Here is a 14,518-nt window from a genome sequence, read left to right on the forward strand (position 1 = left end):
CAAGCGCTTGTTCTACTACACGCACACCTGACGGCTGCTTCACACCTGCTGCGCTGTGTATGGCTGAGTAAGATCAAGATCAAAGGAAGCAAGCCCTCGGGGACTTGTGTGTGCATGCATTCATGGTGTGTTTGAAGAGACATTCACTGCTTCTGAATCTACGCCAACAAAGACGATTTGTATTTGAATAAGAGACAACTCATGTCTGGCTTTGCTAACATAGAGGGATGGGAGAGCTGAAAGGACGTAGTGTGGCACGAATGCAAGACGTATGTACTACACTTACCTTCTTAGGTGGAGGATGGCAGTTTGGGGGGGAGGTGACAGGTGGGACTGAAATTGCAAACTCCGCTGTAAGTTGTGTGGGGGTATTCTGCATTTGAAGGGTGTTGAAGATAGTGAAAAGAAAGACAAAGGAAAGAAATAATCTTGATTTTAGAATCATCGTCTTAAATCAGGCAATGGATTTTAGCATTTTCTGTAGGTATTTAAGTTCCCTTACGCTCATACACCCACCAAGCTACACACAAACGCACATACGCAATTCAAAGCGGGATATGCTCAAAGAGTGGGTTCTTTCGGGTTCGCCCACAGAGGAAACAAAGTCTGTCTTTGTCACTTTCCAAGTCAGACGTCAGTGAGAGTTTGGCTTGCTCGGGGGTTGTGAATAAAGTTTGCCCACACGGAGCCCCCATGTATGACCATCCATACACACACACACACTGCACACAGTACAAGAAACTGTCAAAGAACATATTATTTAATAAAGACAAACAGCAGATGCAAAACTTCCTCCTCCTCTCATATAGTTAATGCAGGCATGCAACAGACACATTTCAGATAAACAAGATCAGCCTCAACCATTCATGCAAGCAGACAAAAACTACAGACACATGTCCTATTGACACACAAACAAATATTCTTCCTTTCAACTGTGTCCATGTCTATGAGCACATGTGTATGTCTGTGTTTGTTTGGCTCAGAGTCAGTGTACAGTAGTTGCTGGGTAGAGTTGAGGAGTGTTGTGTTTGGCTAGCCCCTTTTCTTTGTTTCCCAATAGTTTATGTCCGACTTTTAAGTCCATGCTTTATGGTATACAGTTTTCTTCCACTGTATTTGCTTTTCTCCAACAGCCTGGACCTGGGTTCAATCCCTCTGTCAGCTGCCACTCACATATCTGAATAGGCCTTCAGCAAGAAGCTGACTCTCCTGCTCATCAGGGGGCTATTGCCAAATAAAATGTTCCTTCATCAATCCAGTATTACATTTGCTTGTCCATTTTGCTGATGATGTGATTAAGCAAACGGGATTGCACTCACAGGCTTTGTAGGTTGTGTGTGGACAAAAAGAAAGAAAAAAAAACATGGATTACTGATTAGATTACCTCTCTCCTGCCCTAAGGGCACGTTCAGCTGAAGAGCTGATGGAGGATTTAAAACAGAAGCAACAAAGGAAAGATAGAGATGACAAAGACACCACTGTTTTAAGGAAACAAACTGCAAAACACACTCTGACATACTATTATGAAGCAGCTGTTTACTTGCTGCAGCTGCATCCTGTGGCAGGTAGCACATGACTCTTGCTGTATAATGTTTTTCAGTCACACACACAATAAGAAAAAACACACAAAAACACAGACCACATGTATACACATTTCAATCTTTACACCTCTGCAAATATTTAAAAATGTTTGCAGATCACTGCTACTGTTAAACAATCGATAATGGTGCACATATTACTTGAATTTTGTTTGTCTCCTGGCTATAGTTTACCAGATTTTTAATTGGATAGATAGTGAATCTTGTATTTTCTGTGTGTGTTCAAAGTGATAAAGTGGGTGTTAACTGGAAGACAACTAGATCCTGATGGTAAAGGAACCTTCAACAGTTGACAGGACCATTAATCAACATCTGTCTTAACAAGATAGATGTATTACCAAACATACACATGACCACATGTACACTTGCCCATGTGCAAACAAAACAAAAAAATCACATCAAGGATATTGTTTTTATTCGGACAGTTTCTCGTCAACAAACACACAATGACTGCTTTTTATACAACCCTGAGGTTGGTTATAAAATAAAAATTGTGAAAAAAGTTGTTACACAATAACAAAAATGAGAGCAATCTTAGGGAGTATGTTCAGCATTTGTCACAAACAAACCAAACACAAACAAACACTCAGGCAGATGCACACATAAACTCCTCATAACCCTTTAATAGTAGATTAGACTGTTGATTTATAATTGGATCAGCGGCGTGTGTTTGTTTGATCCTGGTATTATGGCCAATGTGTTTTCTTCCTTGAGTGAGCTGATTGAAAAATCTCCCCCTGTCAACACGCTGCCTGGTAGATAGCACTGTTTGATTAATTCACACACATAAACACATATGTCATAATCCCTGCCTTTCCATTGGCTGCTGTGCAAGCACTGTTTCCGAAGCAACATCGGCATGGGGAGTGTGGCGCCGCCCCTTCCAGGAAGGATTCGCATGTAAACAAACCCGGCATGTGCAGCCCTGTGTCTCCGTGTGACTCTGTCGTAACATAGGCTGATTCTGTGTGCAGGCAGAATGAGGCTGACCTATAGGATTACATGTTTTTCTGCTGCCTTAAAGCCATTGCTTATTTGTTGTCCTGAAAGTATACACACTCCCGTATTTGACAATGCTTGACAAAGTCTTTGGTAGATCAAAAACGTTGCAGAAACAAAAAAACGCTGGGAACTTTCAATACAATGTCTGGATATTTTGTCTGTTTCTTGCCCAAATTTGGATTATTTTTGTTATCATGTATCTTAACTTTTTGGAAATCCATACCCTAAAACGTGCTTATTTGCAGGCTATGATTATCTGCCTGTTTATAAACAAGCAATGAAAACGTGTTAAACTATATATATTTGTGTTAAGTAACCAAACTGTTTGCTGCTAGTAAACAACAGTCCAACATCAGTGTGGGAAAAGCATGGTACATCATGCACAAATGAAGTGTCAACGACCTGTCCTCCAGCGTCAAATCTCTCCCCCACATTTGTCCTTTTTATTGTGTTTACTGCAGACTAGATGCAATATGTAAGGTAACCAAAGGTCAGGAGGGGTCTAAATCTCTGTAGTACATAACAGCAACATTTTACTATGGTATGGCCTCAGCTGTCGACCATTAAGTCCTCCTCTGTAAGTGAAAACAGAATAGGGGAGAATAACAAGGTTATTAAAGAACATAACAGCCGATAAACACATCCATAACAGTGATCAAAATACACACACACTGAGACACCTATCCCATTGAGCAAGAACTCCCAACAACCAATCAGATTTCTGTTACCAACAGCAACAACTCCTGTTTATGCCTGCCTGTAGCTAATCCTGCCTTCTGATTGGCTGGTACTCAAGCCTTGCAGCACAGCCCCCTTCCCCCCTCTCCTGCTCTCTCTCTGCCTGTTCCTCCATCCCTACAGATTAAGTAACACCGGCAAAACAAAAAGAGCTTATTTTTGTTTTCATCAATGACAAAACACCCACACAAACAGAGGGCTTGTTTAGATTGCAAAAGTGTATGCTTTATGATGGTACAGGGAAATGTAGAGGTACAGAGACAGGACAGTGGAAGAGGAGGCGGGATGCATTGAACCACTGTTGCCATGCACCCATGTGTTACTGGGTTAAGTATGGTGTGTTGCTACGAAAAAGAAGAAAAAAAACTCAAGTGCAAGGATGTGGGGCAATTGCATCACTCCCTTGAAAAGTCCTTGAAAACATGTCTCTCCCCTTTTGTACCCTGTGCAAAATTCTAATTGCACTTTCAAATCATCCTCTGGGAGGAATTTCAAATTGAAATGCTGCACATGGTGCAACGGTGTGCAGACTTAAAAATGTTTATGTATGAAAAAGGACTGCACACAGTACTTGTACTCATGACTCCAGCTCATTGTTCTGATGCTTGACCAGTGGTTATCAGCCATACCGAGTCTAGTTGTTCCTCTTTGCTGCTGGCAGTTAAGGCAAAAAGCAAAAATGCAGCCAGCTGCTGCTTGTGTTTTAACTGTCAGCGAAGCTGTTATTAGAGTACAGGCATCAAAAGATATGATATGTTGCCAAGAACATGGTCAGTCCTGGTATAATGTTATTATGCAACACCTTAGTGGTTTAAGGAGCATGTTTTTAACCAAGAAAACATGTAGGCCTCACATGCATAGAGAAACACTGAAAACATGTTGTGGTCAATTCAAACTCCAACCCTATCACCAAGGTTATCAGATGCCTTTGTTGTTGTGCGGACGTATATATTTTGTGTGTGTGCTCAGTTTGAGAGAATTTGAAAGTAGTCTGCACAGTTTCAAAGAGAATCAACTTGTTTGTGCATAAGCAGGTGGCTGTCATGCTGCATCATCATTCCTCTAATAACCCTGACCTGTGGTAGAGTGACACAGCACAAACAAACAAGGCCTCTGTCAGGGATCCTCCTCTGCCTTTTCATTTACTTCTCACTCTCTGCTCTATCCATTCTGTCACATCTCCGAAAAAATGTTCCTCTCATCTCTCTCTTCCACTTACTTTCTGTGTTTTTCCCTGTGTCATTGCAGGCCGTGTCCCTGGCTGCTCAGCCTTTCTCCAGGTTTCTCATTAGCATGGTACTGAGAACATCGAGTCTGGTCTGGCAATCACTCTCTTTACTCTGTGCTTTCTCTCCCCGCTCTCTTCTTCTCTCAACCTTTTAATAAAAAAATGTCATGCTGCCTTGACACCTTTTTGACTGGGTGTTCCAGAACACTATGAACTTCCTTAAACATAGCCTACAACTTGTTATTCATATTTGTAGTTTCTTTAACTATCTTTGTTTTGTGGTTGTACACTCACTATAGATTCAAGATGTGACAGTTAATACGCAAAAGGCAATGTCTTCCTATTTCTATCTTTTCTTTGAGTGTCTGCTCCAACATTGCGCTTGAATTAAACAATCCCCGTGAGTGAGTAGGAATGTTGCTATTTCAGATACTACTTTGTTTAGCCTCACTCAGTGGTACACATCAGTGTGATGGAATTTGGAATGTACCCCATGCGTGCAATGTGTCTATCTCTTCTTATTATGCTCTTTCTATCTCTCCTTGAATCAACCTGGTCACCCTGTCTGCCCTCTCCGTCTGCATGCCAGAGCAAAGCATAGACTGCATGATCAAATGAGCATATAGCCTGCAACTATCCCACATTTTATTTGTATGTCTCTCTGTCAGCAGTATCCATCTCCCCTTCTCCAGGCTGCACTTATATGGCCATGCCTTCCGCCCTGCTGCTCCATGCTTGAGGATTGTGGGCTTTGAGAGGGGATTCCTAGCATGGCTTTGAGTACATGCTTCTGGAAGGATAAGCTCAGATATGTTAGTAATGTGTCAACCCTGCGGAGGTTACAAGCTGCTCCCCATATTTGGCAAATCACTTAGCGTTGCCCCACCTCAGCCAGACTGGCAGCCACAGTAGACCAGAAAATATGTACAGAATGTAAAGGCAGTCAGGAGATGAAGGGGAAAAGCATAAGTAAGAAATACATGCTTGAATACATTAAATACCATAGTTTGTAATGAATGATAACAAACGTGAAGGTTGTACTTTAAGTGATTTGACACATTTGGTTATTTTCATTTTCTACTTATTCTGTTCTTCATTGTGTTAGAGCAAACAAGGTGAGACTCTGAGACTCTCTGAGCTGTTATCCTGAAATAGCCTTTGCCTTTTACACTCACCTCAATGCAGCTTATGTAAAGAGGCAAGACTAAAGTCCCAGCCCTTTTGATCAATGCATTTGGCACCTTCTTGATTTGCTCAAGAGGGTTTGTTGTTTACTCATCTCAGAGAGTTTCTTGTTTTTAGCAATTGTTGTGATGGTGTTCACTTGTGAAATACCATGAGGCGGGATCAAATAAGTATTCTAGCACTTGGACCATGTGATCTAAGTTTAGCTGCAGAGGTTTATGTAAGCTCGCTGCTATCATGGCTTATATGATATTTTTGTATAAACCCAGTGACCGCTTTATGGCGACAAAAAAAATGGCAATGATGGCGACACACACATAATCTTCTTAATGCTAATAATATAGGCATTGCACTCAGAAATGACTCATGTTATCTAGTCAGTCCATTCTGTTGCTTTACTGAACAAACACCCTGATGCAATCTAAGGGCAATTTTTACAGATGTACAAATTTGAAAACAAACACCCAAATGATTATACACTGCACAAAAACTGGGAGATTATTTTTTCAAATTTAAAACTCTGTCCATCTGGTTTATTTAAGACGATTGTCTCATTGGTTAAACCAAAGAACCAGGAGTAGTAATTCACATTAACAGCAGTTAAATGTGTGCCATGACCTAATCAGAAATGACCCGCTGTGTGTGTGTCACTCTACCCCCCAGAGTACGCAGTGGATCTTTAAGTGTAGGTCAGGTGTGTATGTGTGTGTGTGTGTGTGTGTGTGTGTGTGTGTGTGTGTGTGTGTGTGTGTGTGTGTGTGTGTGTGTGTGTGTGTGTGTGTGTGTGTGTGTGTGTGTGTGTGTGTGTGTGTGTGTGTGTGTGTGTGTGTGTGTGTGTGTGTGTGTGTGTGTGTGTGTGTGTGTGTGTGTGTGTGTGTAGGCTCTGTAGAAAGACAACCGGAATCATTTTCTTTAGAATTGTTTCGTGCATGTGATTTCATGCTTCTCAGTGTGGTGTGGTCATCCCAGGTGCCCAGGTGTGTGTGTTTACATGTGTATGCTTCAAAATGAACAGCTACCTCAGCCTTACCGCAACCACAAACTCAAAAACCACCTGTGTCAGATCATGCTGAGAGTCTGATGGTGATTTCTAACAACCTGCAGCCTCAGTGAGTGCACATGTTGTTGAACTGAAATCACCTCGACCACCGCAGTGATGAGAAATTCTCTGCACTGTGAATGTAAGATGTTCAGAAGGTTGCATATTATGCTGGCTCACCACGTTGCCTCTGAGGCGTGACCTCACTGTAAGTCGAGCCACAGCAGAAGCAGAAACAGCTAGGGTGCAGCTCTTTTCTCCACTGAGTGACACATACTTAGATTAGAGACACCCGATACCAGTCATCCATCCATCTATCTATCTATCTCTCTCCTCTGCCGGCCAGAGCCAGCTGGACCATGAGCTCATGGTACCAATCTGGCCCTGCAAGAGAGAGCGAGAGAGGATCAGAGCTGGGTGGGGTGAGAGGGGCTGCTGCCTGCCAGCTCATCGTGTAATCTCATCTTGCTGTGGTTACTGTAAGTGAGATGGAGATGGGAATGGTAAGAAAGGACCACAGTTCCCCATGAAAGTAATGGCTCTGGGAAGGGCCCCGTATCACTCTACCAAAGTCCCTCTGAAGCATCTAGCATTTGCTGTTAAACCACAAGTCTGGGAAATATATCCCAAAATGGAAACACGTACTGTAACATTTCACCAGGGCTAAAGTAGTCAAACAGCAAAGATGATGTGCTATTATGAAACAACAGGACATATTTTGTAGTTTAAACACATATCTGAAATATAAAAATATCATTGTGAATGTTATTTCCTCTCTCAACATATTCTGCGTGCATGTACAATATAAGTGTTTTAGGAATTTTAGTGAAATTTTGAAACAAAACTTGAAAATGCTGGTGAGAAAGGAGCTAATATAGAGTTGTCTGATTTTGAATGGGGTGAAAGCAGTGCTCAGTTGAAAACAGTTGAGACTGTGAGATTCATTGTTGGACTTTTTAAATCTCTAACTAATCCAATTCTTAAAAACACATTAGGAATATCTATGCATTTTAACAAAAAACATTTTTCACCTTCTTGCTGAGAGTTTGATGAGAAGTTTGATACCACTCTGATGTGTCTTGGCAAGCACCTGGAATTATCCACTGTTTGCAAAAGCCTGGTTGCATATGAGTCTTTAGGAGAAGATGTCAACTTCTCACTTGATGTATTACTTCAGTAAACATCTATCTATTGAGTTTATGGTTTCAATAGCTGATCTCAAGCTTTTCAGAGTAAAATAAAGGATAAAACAGAGAATGCTAAAGGCATGGTTACCTTGAGATGGGTCAAAACACATGTTGGGTGGTTTGGTTGCACTCTGCATTTTCATGGTAGAACTGTAACCCAATTTTAACAGGTTGTTCAGTTAATGAAAGTAAATTGTATCATTGTGAAAATTGGTTATCGCCACTTCCAATGAGAACAAACTGAACAGTCTGGATAGAATTCAGAAGTTAACTGCTGCTTGATGTTTAGCATATTTGGGTGACACAGTTGAAAGTACTACTGATTCTATGTCAGTGCACACATCTGTCTGCTCCCACCCTTTCAGTCTACCGTAGCTCTGGATCTCTCCTGGCTCAGACCTCGCAGACAGTCAGCTGCCTTGGCAGTCTGGACTGTTGCTCCAGGCTTTGGCACCAGAGCCAACACAGGGAAAAGATGTTTGTTAACTCCATATAAATAGCAGCAGCAGTAGCAGCAGGGAACACTCATTACAGTCGCCTGAATTCTTTGTTGTTTTTCTCTACTGACCCTCATACACCTGTCACCAAAAGGAACATTGCATAAAAAAACGGCATGTTGTTGTTTTTATGGCTTGCTTGAAATGGTGTCTGTGACAAAATTGTGGTTTTAAATATCAGATGAGTGTCCTGAGTGATGCAGACATGAACAAACAAGGTTTTAGAGAGCAACAAGACAAATCTGATCCATCACAAGACTATCAGTGTGAGTTTTATCCAAAGAAGGTCAAAGATTTAGTCAACAACTGTATTTGTCCTTAATTTTAACAACCATACACTTAGCCAGACAATTTAGTTTTACTTAGTTTTTTAAATAGTCAAAATGTAAATTCTTGAGAAAATCAGTCTTATAGGGCATTAAATATTTCAAGATTGTTATTCGTATGCTTTTTGTCATGGAAGAAAACAGAAAAGGCAACCGGAAGAACACTGACCTGCACAGAAATCCAAGAATATTTTGGGTGCTTATGGAAACGTGCTAGATACAAAAAAAAAGTTTTCTTTTCATTCCTTTGTTGTTTCTGAACATTATAAATGTTTCACAACCCACATACAAATAGTCATCACAAGAAACATTGGTCTTTATATCAGTACTCATATTGTTATTACCAATCTAGTTACAGTTTTGACTGTGCATATGAGAAAATGACCAGTTTTGGTTTATAGTAATTTACCTGAATCTCCCATTTGCCTATACCAGTGTACATGTTAATGCACAAGGAAAGTCCCTTTATTGCTTCTCTTCAATTTGTTTTTGTAATCGTGTCTGAGTAAAGCTTCCTCTGTTCTTAGAACAATGAGCAATCACCTATAAACAGACATATCAGGAGAAAACAGCCTCATTTGCTCATGTGTGTGTTTGTGAGCATGCATGTGTGTGTGTGCACATAAAGGTGTCTGCTCATGCTTGTGTACACCTTTGTGTTCATGCTTGCACACATGCAGGGTATGACCAGCAGTTGGCCGCAGACCTTGGGGCTGCCAAGAAAAAGTGAGATGAGTTCTTTAGAAGTCTGCGATCTCTTTGATGTGGGCCTCGATTTACTGTCAGCCTCAGCTCAGAGCCGACCGCAGCACTCACACACTTCCCCTTAACTGCCACTGATGATCTTGCTGACCCTCATTCTGCTACAGCTCAACTCCAATTGCAGTCCATTTTCTATTGTGCGATTGCACTTGGTTATGTGTGCACGTGCCAACAGGAATACAGAAAGCATAACTTTCTCTATGCGTGTTGCCTAATAGTTTGAATGCATGTTATAGGTCATTGCAAGACTTATCAAAGTGAATTTCATGAAATCCCAGTGTGCGCAATATTGTAGATTTAAACGTGAATCTCCGATATTTAAAGTTTTAGCAGCACAAAACAATTAGATAGTTTTCACCATACACTCCCACATTTTCACTTGGATGCACAAAACCATAACTTAGTACACACTGACACTCAGACCTCTCTAACCTCAGCTGAAGAGAAAACAAAAGAAAGCTTTCTCCTAAAGGCCCCCCAGCCTCGGTTACAACCCTGGCTGCAGCGATTGTGCAAACTGTTGTATAAGGCAGCTGCTCTGCGTGCAGTATAAGGTCACTGCCAGGAAAGGGCACATGTCACAAGCATCATTATGTTGTAACTTATCTACTCTCCTGTATGTCTCAATTTAATCTCTCTGATTTACCATCAGCCAACCACATTTTCACTCTTTCCTTCTTGTCTTTTACTAGGTAACTGGTGTCATGCAACACTTCCTGATACTTCTGTATATGTGCAGTCTGCTGTAACTCCTCACACTCTGCTGCATCTTAGCTAACCAGAGGTTTGGTGAGTGTCAAAGCTCAATGCAAAGGAGAAAAAACATTTCTGACAAGAGAGGATGAGTTTCATTAAAAATGTTTATTTACAAAACATTAAAAAAGAGAGTACAATTTGAACAAGATTGCATATTTGTCTGCATATTTTTAAGTAAAAATAATAGTCCATGAAAAGTGTCACATGTTCAGACACAGCTTAAATCAGGATTTGCAGGCAAGTCTGCTTATTCCAAGAACTTCCTTATAGCTGTGCTGGAAAAAGAAAAGTAAAGTCCACTTAAACATTTTCAGACGCCTTCTTCAGAACCAGAATCAACATCTTCCCTGTTCCTTTTCAGTCCAGTTTCCGTCCAGCATCTGCACTTTCACAAGTCCACTTCTTGCAAAGTCTTTGTGAGCTCCACTGCTCAGTTCTGTTGCCTTTTATCTAGGGCAGCAACTGGGTCATATATTCATGCACTACAAGGTACATTCCATATCCTCCTCAGTGTCCATCAACCTTTCTGTCCACTCCACAGTCACCTTAGCAATTCCACACTTGACCCCTGAACTTGACCCCCTTCCTCAGGGTAATCCAGAGTCATCATGCCGGCCCAGGATGCACTGGAAGGTTGTGCTCTTACAGCCACAGCCTCTTAATCCAGACATGTGAGGCAGAAAGGCTTGACACCCCCAACTGAGGCTCAACTCCTTCACTTTCTTTTCATCATCTTCATCATCATGTGAAGCATTGTTAGTGGAAAGTCACTTCAGCGCTCTGGGAGAGTGATGGTGGGCACCCAGTCGTACACACTGCGGCTCTCCTCACAGAACAGACTCAGCTTGTCCAGAGCAGGATCTTTCCATGGATTTGCACTGGGGCTCTGAAATATAAAAACATGATATTTAGAGTTAGACATGAGACAGACATGAGCATACATGCAGTAACTTGTTAGTATGTGCATAGTATTCAGACAGAGTGAATCATGCATGATTCACTGTCTGCAGGTTGAGTGGGTGCACCAGGGAACGTACCGTGACAAGAATGCAGTGTGCGTCCTTGGGCTCGCCGGTTTCGTCTGTGCTCACGAGGTCAGCCAGGCGCTCGATGTCATTGACGCGCACTACGTTGATGTCGTTGTCAAAGCAGAAAGCCTGAATGAGGGTGAAGTGGATCTGCAGAGCAATGTCACACTCGTACTCCTCATCGGTTGCAAGGACACAGAATGCCACGCTGTCTGGGTCACTGTGGAAAAGACAAGGGAGCTGGTTAGAAAACAGTCTTTCGTGAGTAAGCTTACATACATTTTAAAAAGACAATTGTAGTTAAACATTTCACGGATTGCAATACTTACACATTCATGACTTTAGCAGATTCATAAACTCCAACAGTCAGGTAGTCCTGCTTCTTCGCAGCGACCAGCAGCTCTTCCAGTGCTGCGCCTGCACTTTGCACCCTTGACAAAAAAAAACATACATCATCAGAACACCGGCCGAATTTTAGAAAACAGCTATTAAAAGCATTAACCCAGCAGCTTGAATAATGTCGTATCCATGTGTAAAATATTTACCTATCTGCGCTTTCCATTGTGTTCTCTTGTCCGCGGATCTCTTCCAGAGTCATAGTTATAATCCAAGTGCGTAAATGCTTTTGCAGTGAAAAGGTAGGTCGTGTGTTTCTCTGTGTATTCTCTTGCGTTATTCTGAGCTCGACACAGGCTGTGGGTGGCTTTATAGCAGAGCAGCGTTGTTTCTCGGCAAGGGGCGGTCTCTTCCGCTCATGCCTCCTACCATTGGCTCAGATCAGCAAGGGAGGAAAGCAAAAGTCCCCGGGTAGTTACGCTGAGTTTGTTGACAACCCCACGTGGGGCAAGATTACAACCTTTCTAGAAATGCCCCCCACCCACCACCGATTCCTGCTTGCCTTGTCAACATCCAACATCACCACAGTGAACAAAACTTAAAGTCCTGTTTACGATGGACTTTAAGAGACAGATAGTACTGACACAATAAAGCTTGAACCCACTGTGTCTTAAATTAGTCATCAAATCACATCACACATTATTTAATTATTCTGGCATGTCTATGATCAACATGTATAGGCCTACTGCATTCATATAAATCACGTATTTGAAGAATAAACTGATTTTTTTCTTGCATCCAATTATTTTTCCCTTTTATAAGTGGATTGTCCGTATTATGTTTATGGAGATCATAAGCGGATGAGTTTATTCCACGTGTTGTTTGCCACTTCATAACTCAAAAGCAGGAAGCTGTTTTGGGTTATATAATTGTTGTACCAAATGGTTGCAGTTAAAAAAAATCAGTGGGCAAATAAGACTAATATCAGACTACAGGTCACAGTGTAACTGAATAGAAAGTGGCATCGGATGTGAAATAATTCCATCCTATGATAAACTCAGGAACAATCTTTTAAGGACTGGACTTTCCCAGCGTGGGGAACCACTGCTGTGTTATAAATAGCCAGTCCAAACTTTCCCTGAAGCCTTTCCCTTAATAAAAGCGTGTTGATGCTGCTGCACCTGCACTCTATCAACCCGGGAATTACAGAACTGTCCTGACACAAATGGGGCATGATGTCTTAACGGGGTGTTTTTGTAGGAGTGACCAAACAGCTTGTGGCCGGCACACGCCACTTTGTTCGCCCATTGAAAAGATAGCTTTAATTGCCAGTCTGACTCGACGCGTGTCGTTTCTCCACGGAGAGAAAATGAGACTTTGTTTAACAACAATGCGCACTTCCTCCACCTGCCCCCGATCCTTTATGAGGTAGGGGGGATGTCATGTGTTATGTGCGTGCGTATTGCGTGCGACCCACACTCTTTATTACCCCACTCCATTCAGTGTCCTGAGGCAGATGCCCGACAGATGCACGTGGGCCCCTCCCGAAAAGCGCCACGTACCGTAGCCAGTAGTGTTTTCAGGCTAGTTTATCTTATCAGGGGCTGCATGTGTTGACATTCAACATCACTCGTTTTTTAGACAGATGCCATGCATGTTGACACACCGCGTGGCTGTCTTAACGTGAAAAGTATGCCTCCTATAGTGTGAACCTGATTTAAGTGTAGGCTACAGTAATTGAGTTAATAGACATCAATACCACAGGGATCAGGACTAGGTAAAATAAGCCCCTGTATCAGCATGTTGTACTCTGTTGAAAGTTGTTTACCTTACAAGTTTCTTCGTAAATCAATCAGCTTATTAAGCACATTGACATTTCTAAGAATGAAAATGAAGGCTAGATGATAACAGGGTGACCTTTAACCTAATCAACACCATCTAAGTTGCTGCTGACCTGCATGAAGCAGAGCCTCAGTGTCACACATCTGGACTTACATCGCCACCTGCTGGGCTTTCAGAAAGTGACCTTTCCCTTACATTGCAATACTTCACCACTAGTCTCAACATGTTTAATGAGCTCATGACTCATGATTGCAACCTCACACTTGTGAGTCACCAACCAGTCCCCTATTTGTTGTCATTCCCCGACAGCTGAGGTTGCTTCTAAAGTCAGACAAAAGCTGTTTCCCAGACATGGTGCATGTGAAAAGGAGAACACAAAAATAAATACAAATGTTTGAGTGAAATAAGAAACACAGCAACAGTGATATGATTTAATGAAAAGGTTAAGACTTGAAAATGCCCTTTGTTAAAAAAAAAAAAAAAAACATTTCAAGAATCCAGATGGAATTTTGTGGCTTTAAATGTTTTCAAAGCAGTTTGACTACGAAAATGGGGGAAATCCCAGGCTGTCTGTGAAAATCCCAATACAGAATATATTAGAAACAGCCTCCAAACAACACTTATTCCCAAACACTATAATGGTTAAAAACTATGGCAACAGTTCAAGACTGTAGTTACGCTAGTAGCCCCTGAACACAATTTTGTCTGTAAAAAGCTCATTTAAATGAGAATCTATGGCTGTTAAAAAACACTTTGAGATAAGAGTAAGATTATGGAAATTGAGATTCATTTTAATCAAATCTACATACCAAATCTACAGGTCAATACTGGAATAGTCAGTGTATTTACACGGTCTAGCCAAATGTCTCTTTTAATGTTTAATTTAATTACAAAGTAGATATTGTATGATCAGTTGCCTCCTGAAGTCGAAAGATGAATGTAGACAGGTATTCATCTTTTTGTTGGTCAATAACAAGTATTTAGACAAAATCAG

General features: G+C 41.5%; 1 protein-coding gene across 1 annotated transcript; it reads right to left on the reverse strand.

Moving 5' to 3' along the window:
* Positions 1 to 10,404: 10,404 nt before the first annotated feature.
* gadd45ga (growth arrest and DNA-damage-inducible, gamma a) lies at positions 10,405 to 12,133 on the reverse strand. The gene is made up of 4 exons (XM_063896919.1): positions 11,892 to 12,133; positions 11,676 to 11,777; positions 11,356 to 11,566; positions 10,405 to 11,204 (listed from the first exon to the last, which is right to left on the reverse strand). The coding sequence occupies exons 1-4, from the start codon at positions 11,942 to 11,944 to the stop codon at positions 11,091 to 11,093; spliced, it is 480 nt and encodes a 159-aa protein (XP_063752989.1). The 5' UTR covers positions 11,945 to 12,133; the 3' UTR covers positions 10,405 to 11,090.
* Positions 12,134 to 14,518: the final 2,385 nt, after the last annotated feature.

This window comes from Eleginops maclovinus, chromosome 12 (genome assembly GCF_036324505.1).
Source record: "Eleginops maclovinus isolate JMC-PN-2008 ecotype Puerto Natales chromosome 12, JC_Emac_rtc_rv5, whole genome shotgun sequence".
Classification (NCBI taxonomy): domain Eukaryota; kingdom Metazoa; phylum Chordata; class Actinopteri; order Perciformes; family Eleginopidae; genus Eleginops; species Eleginops maclovinus.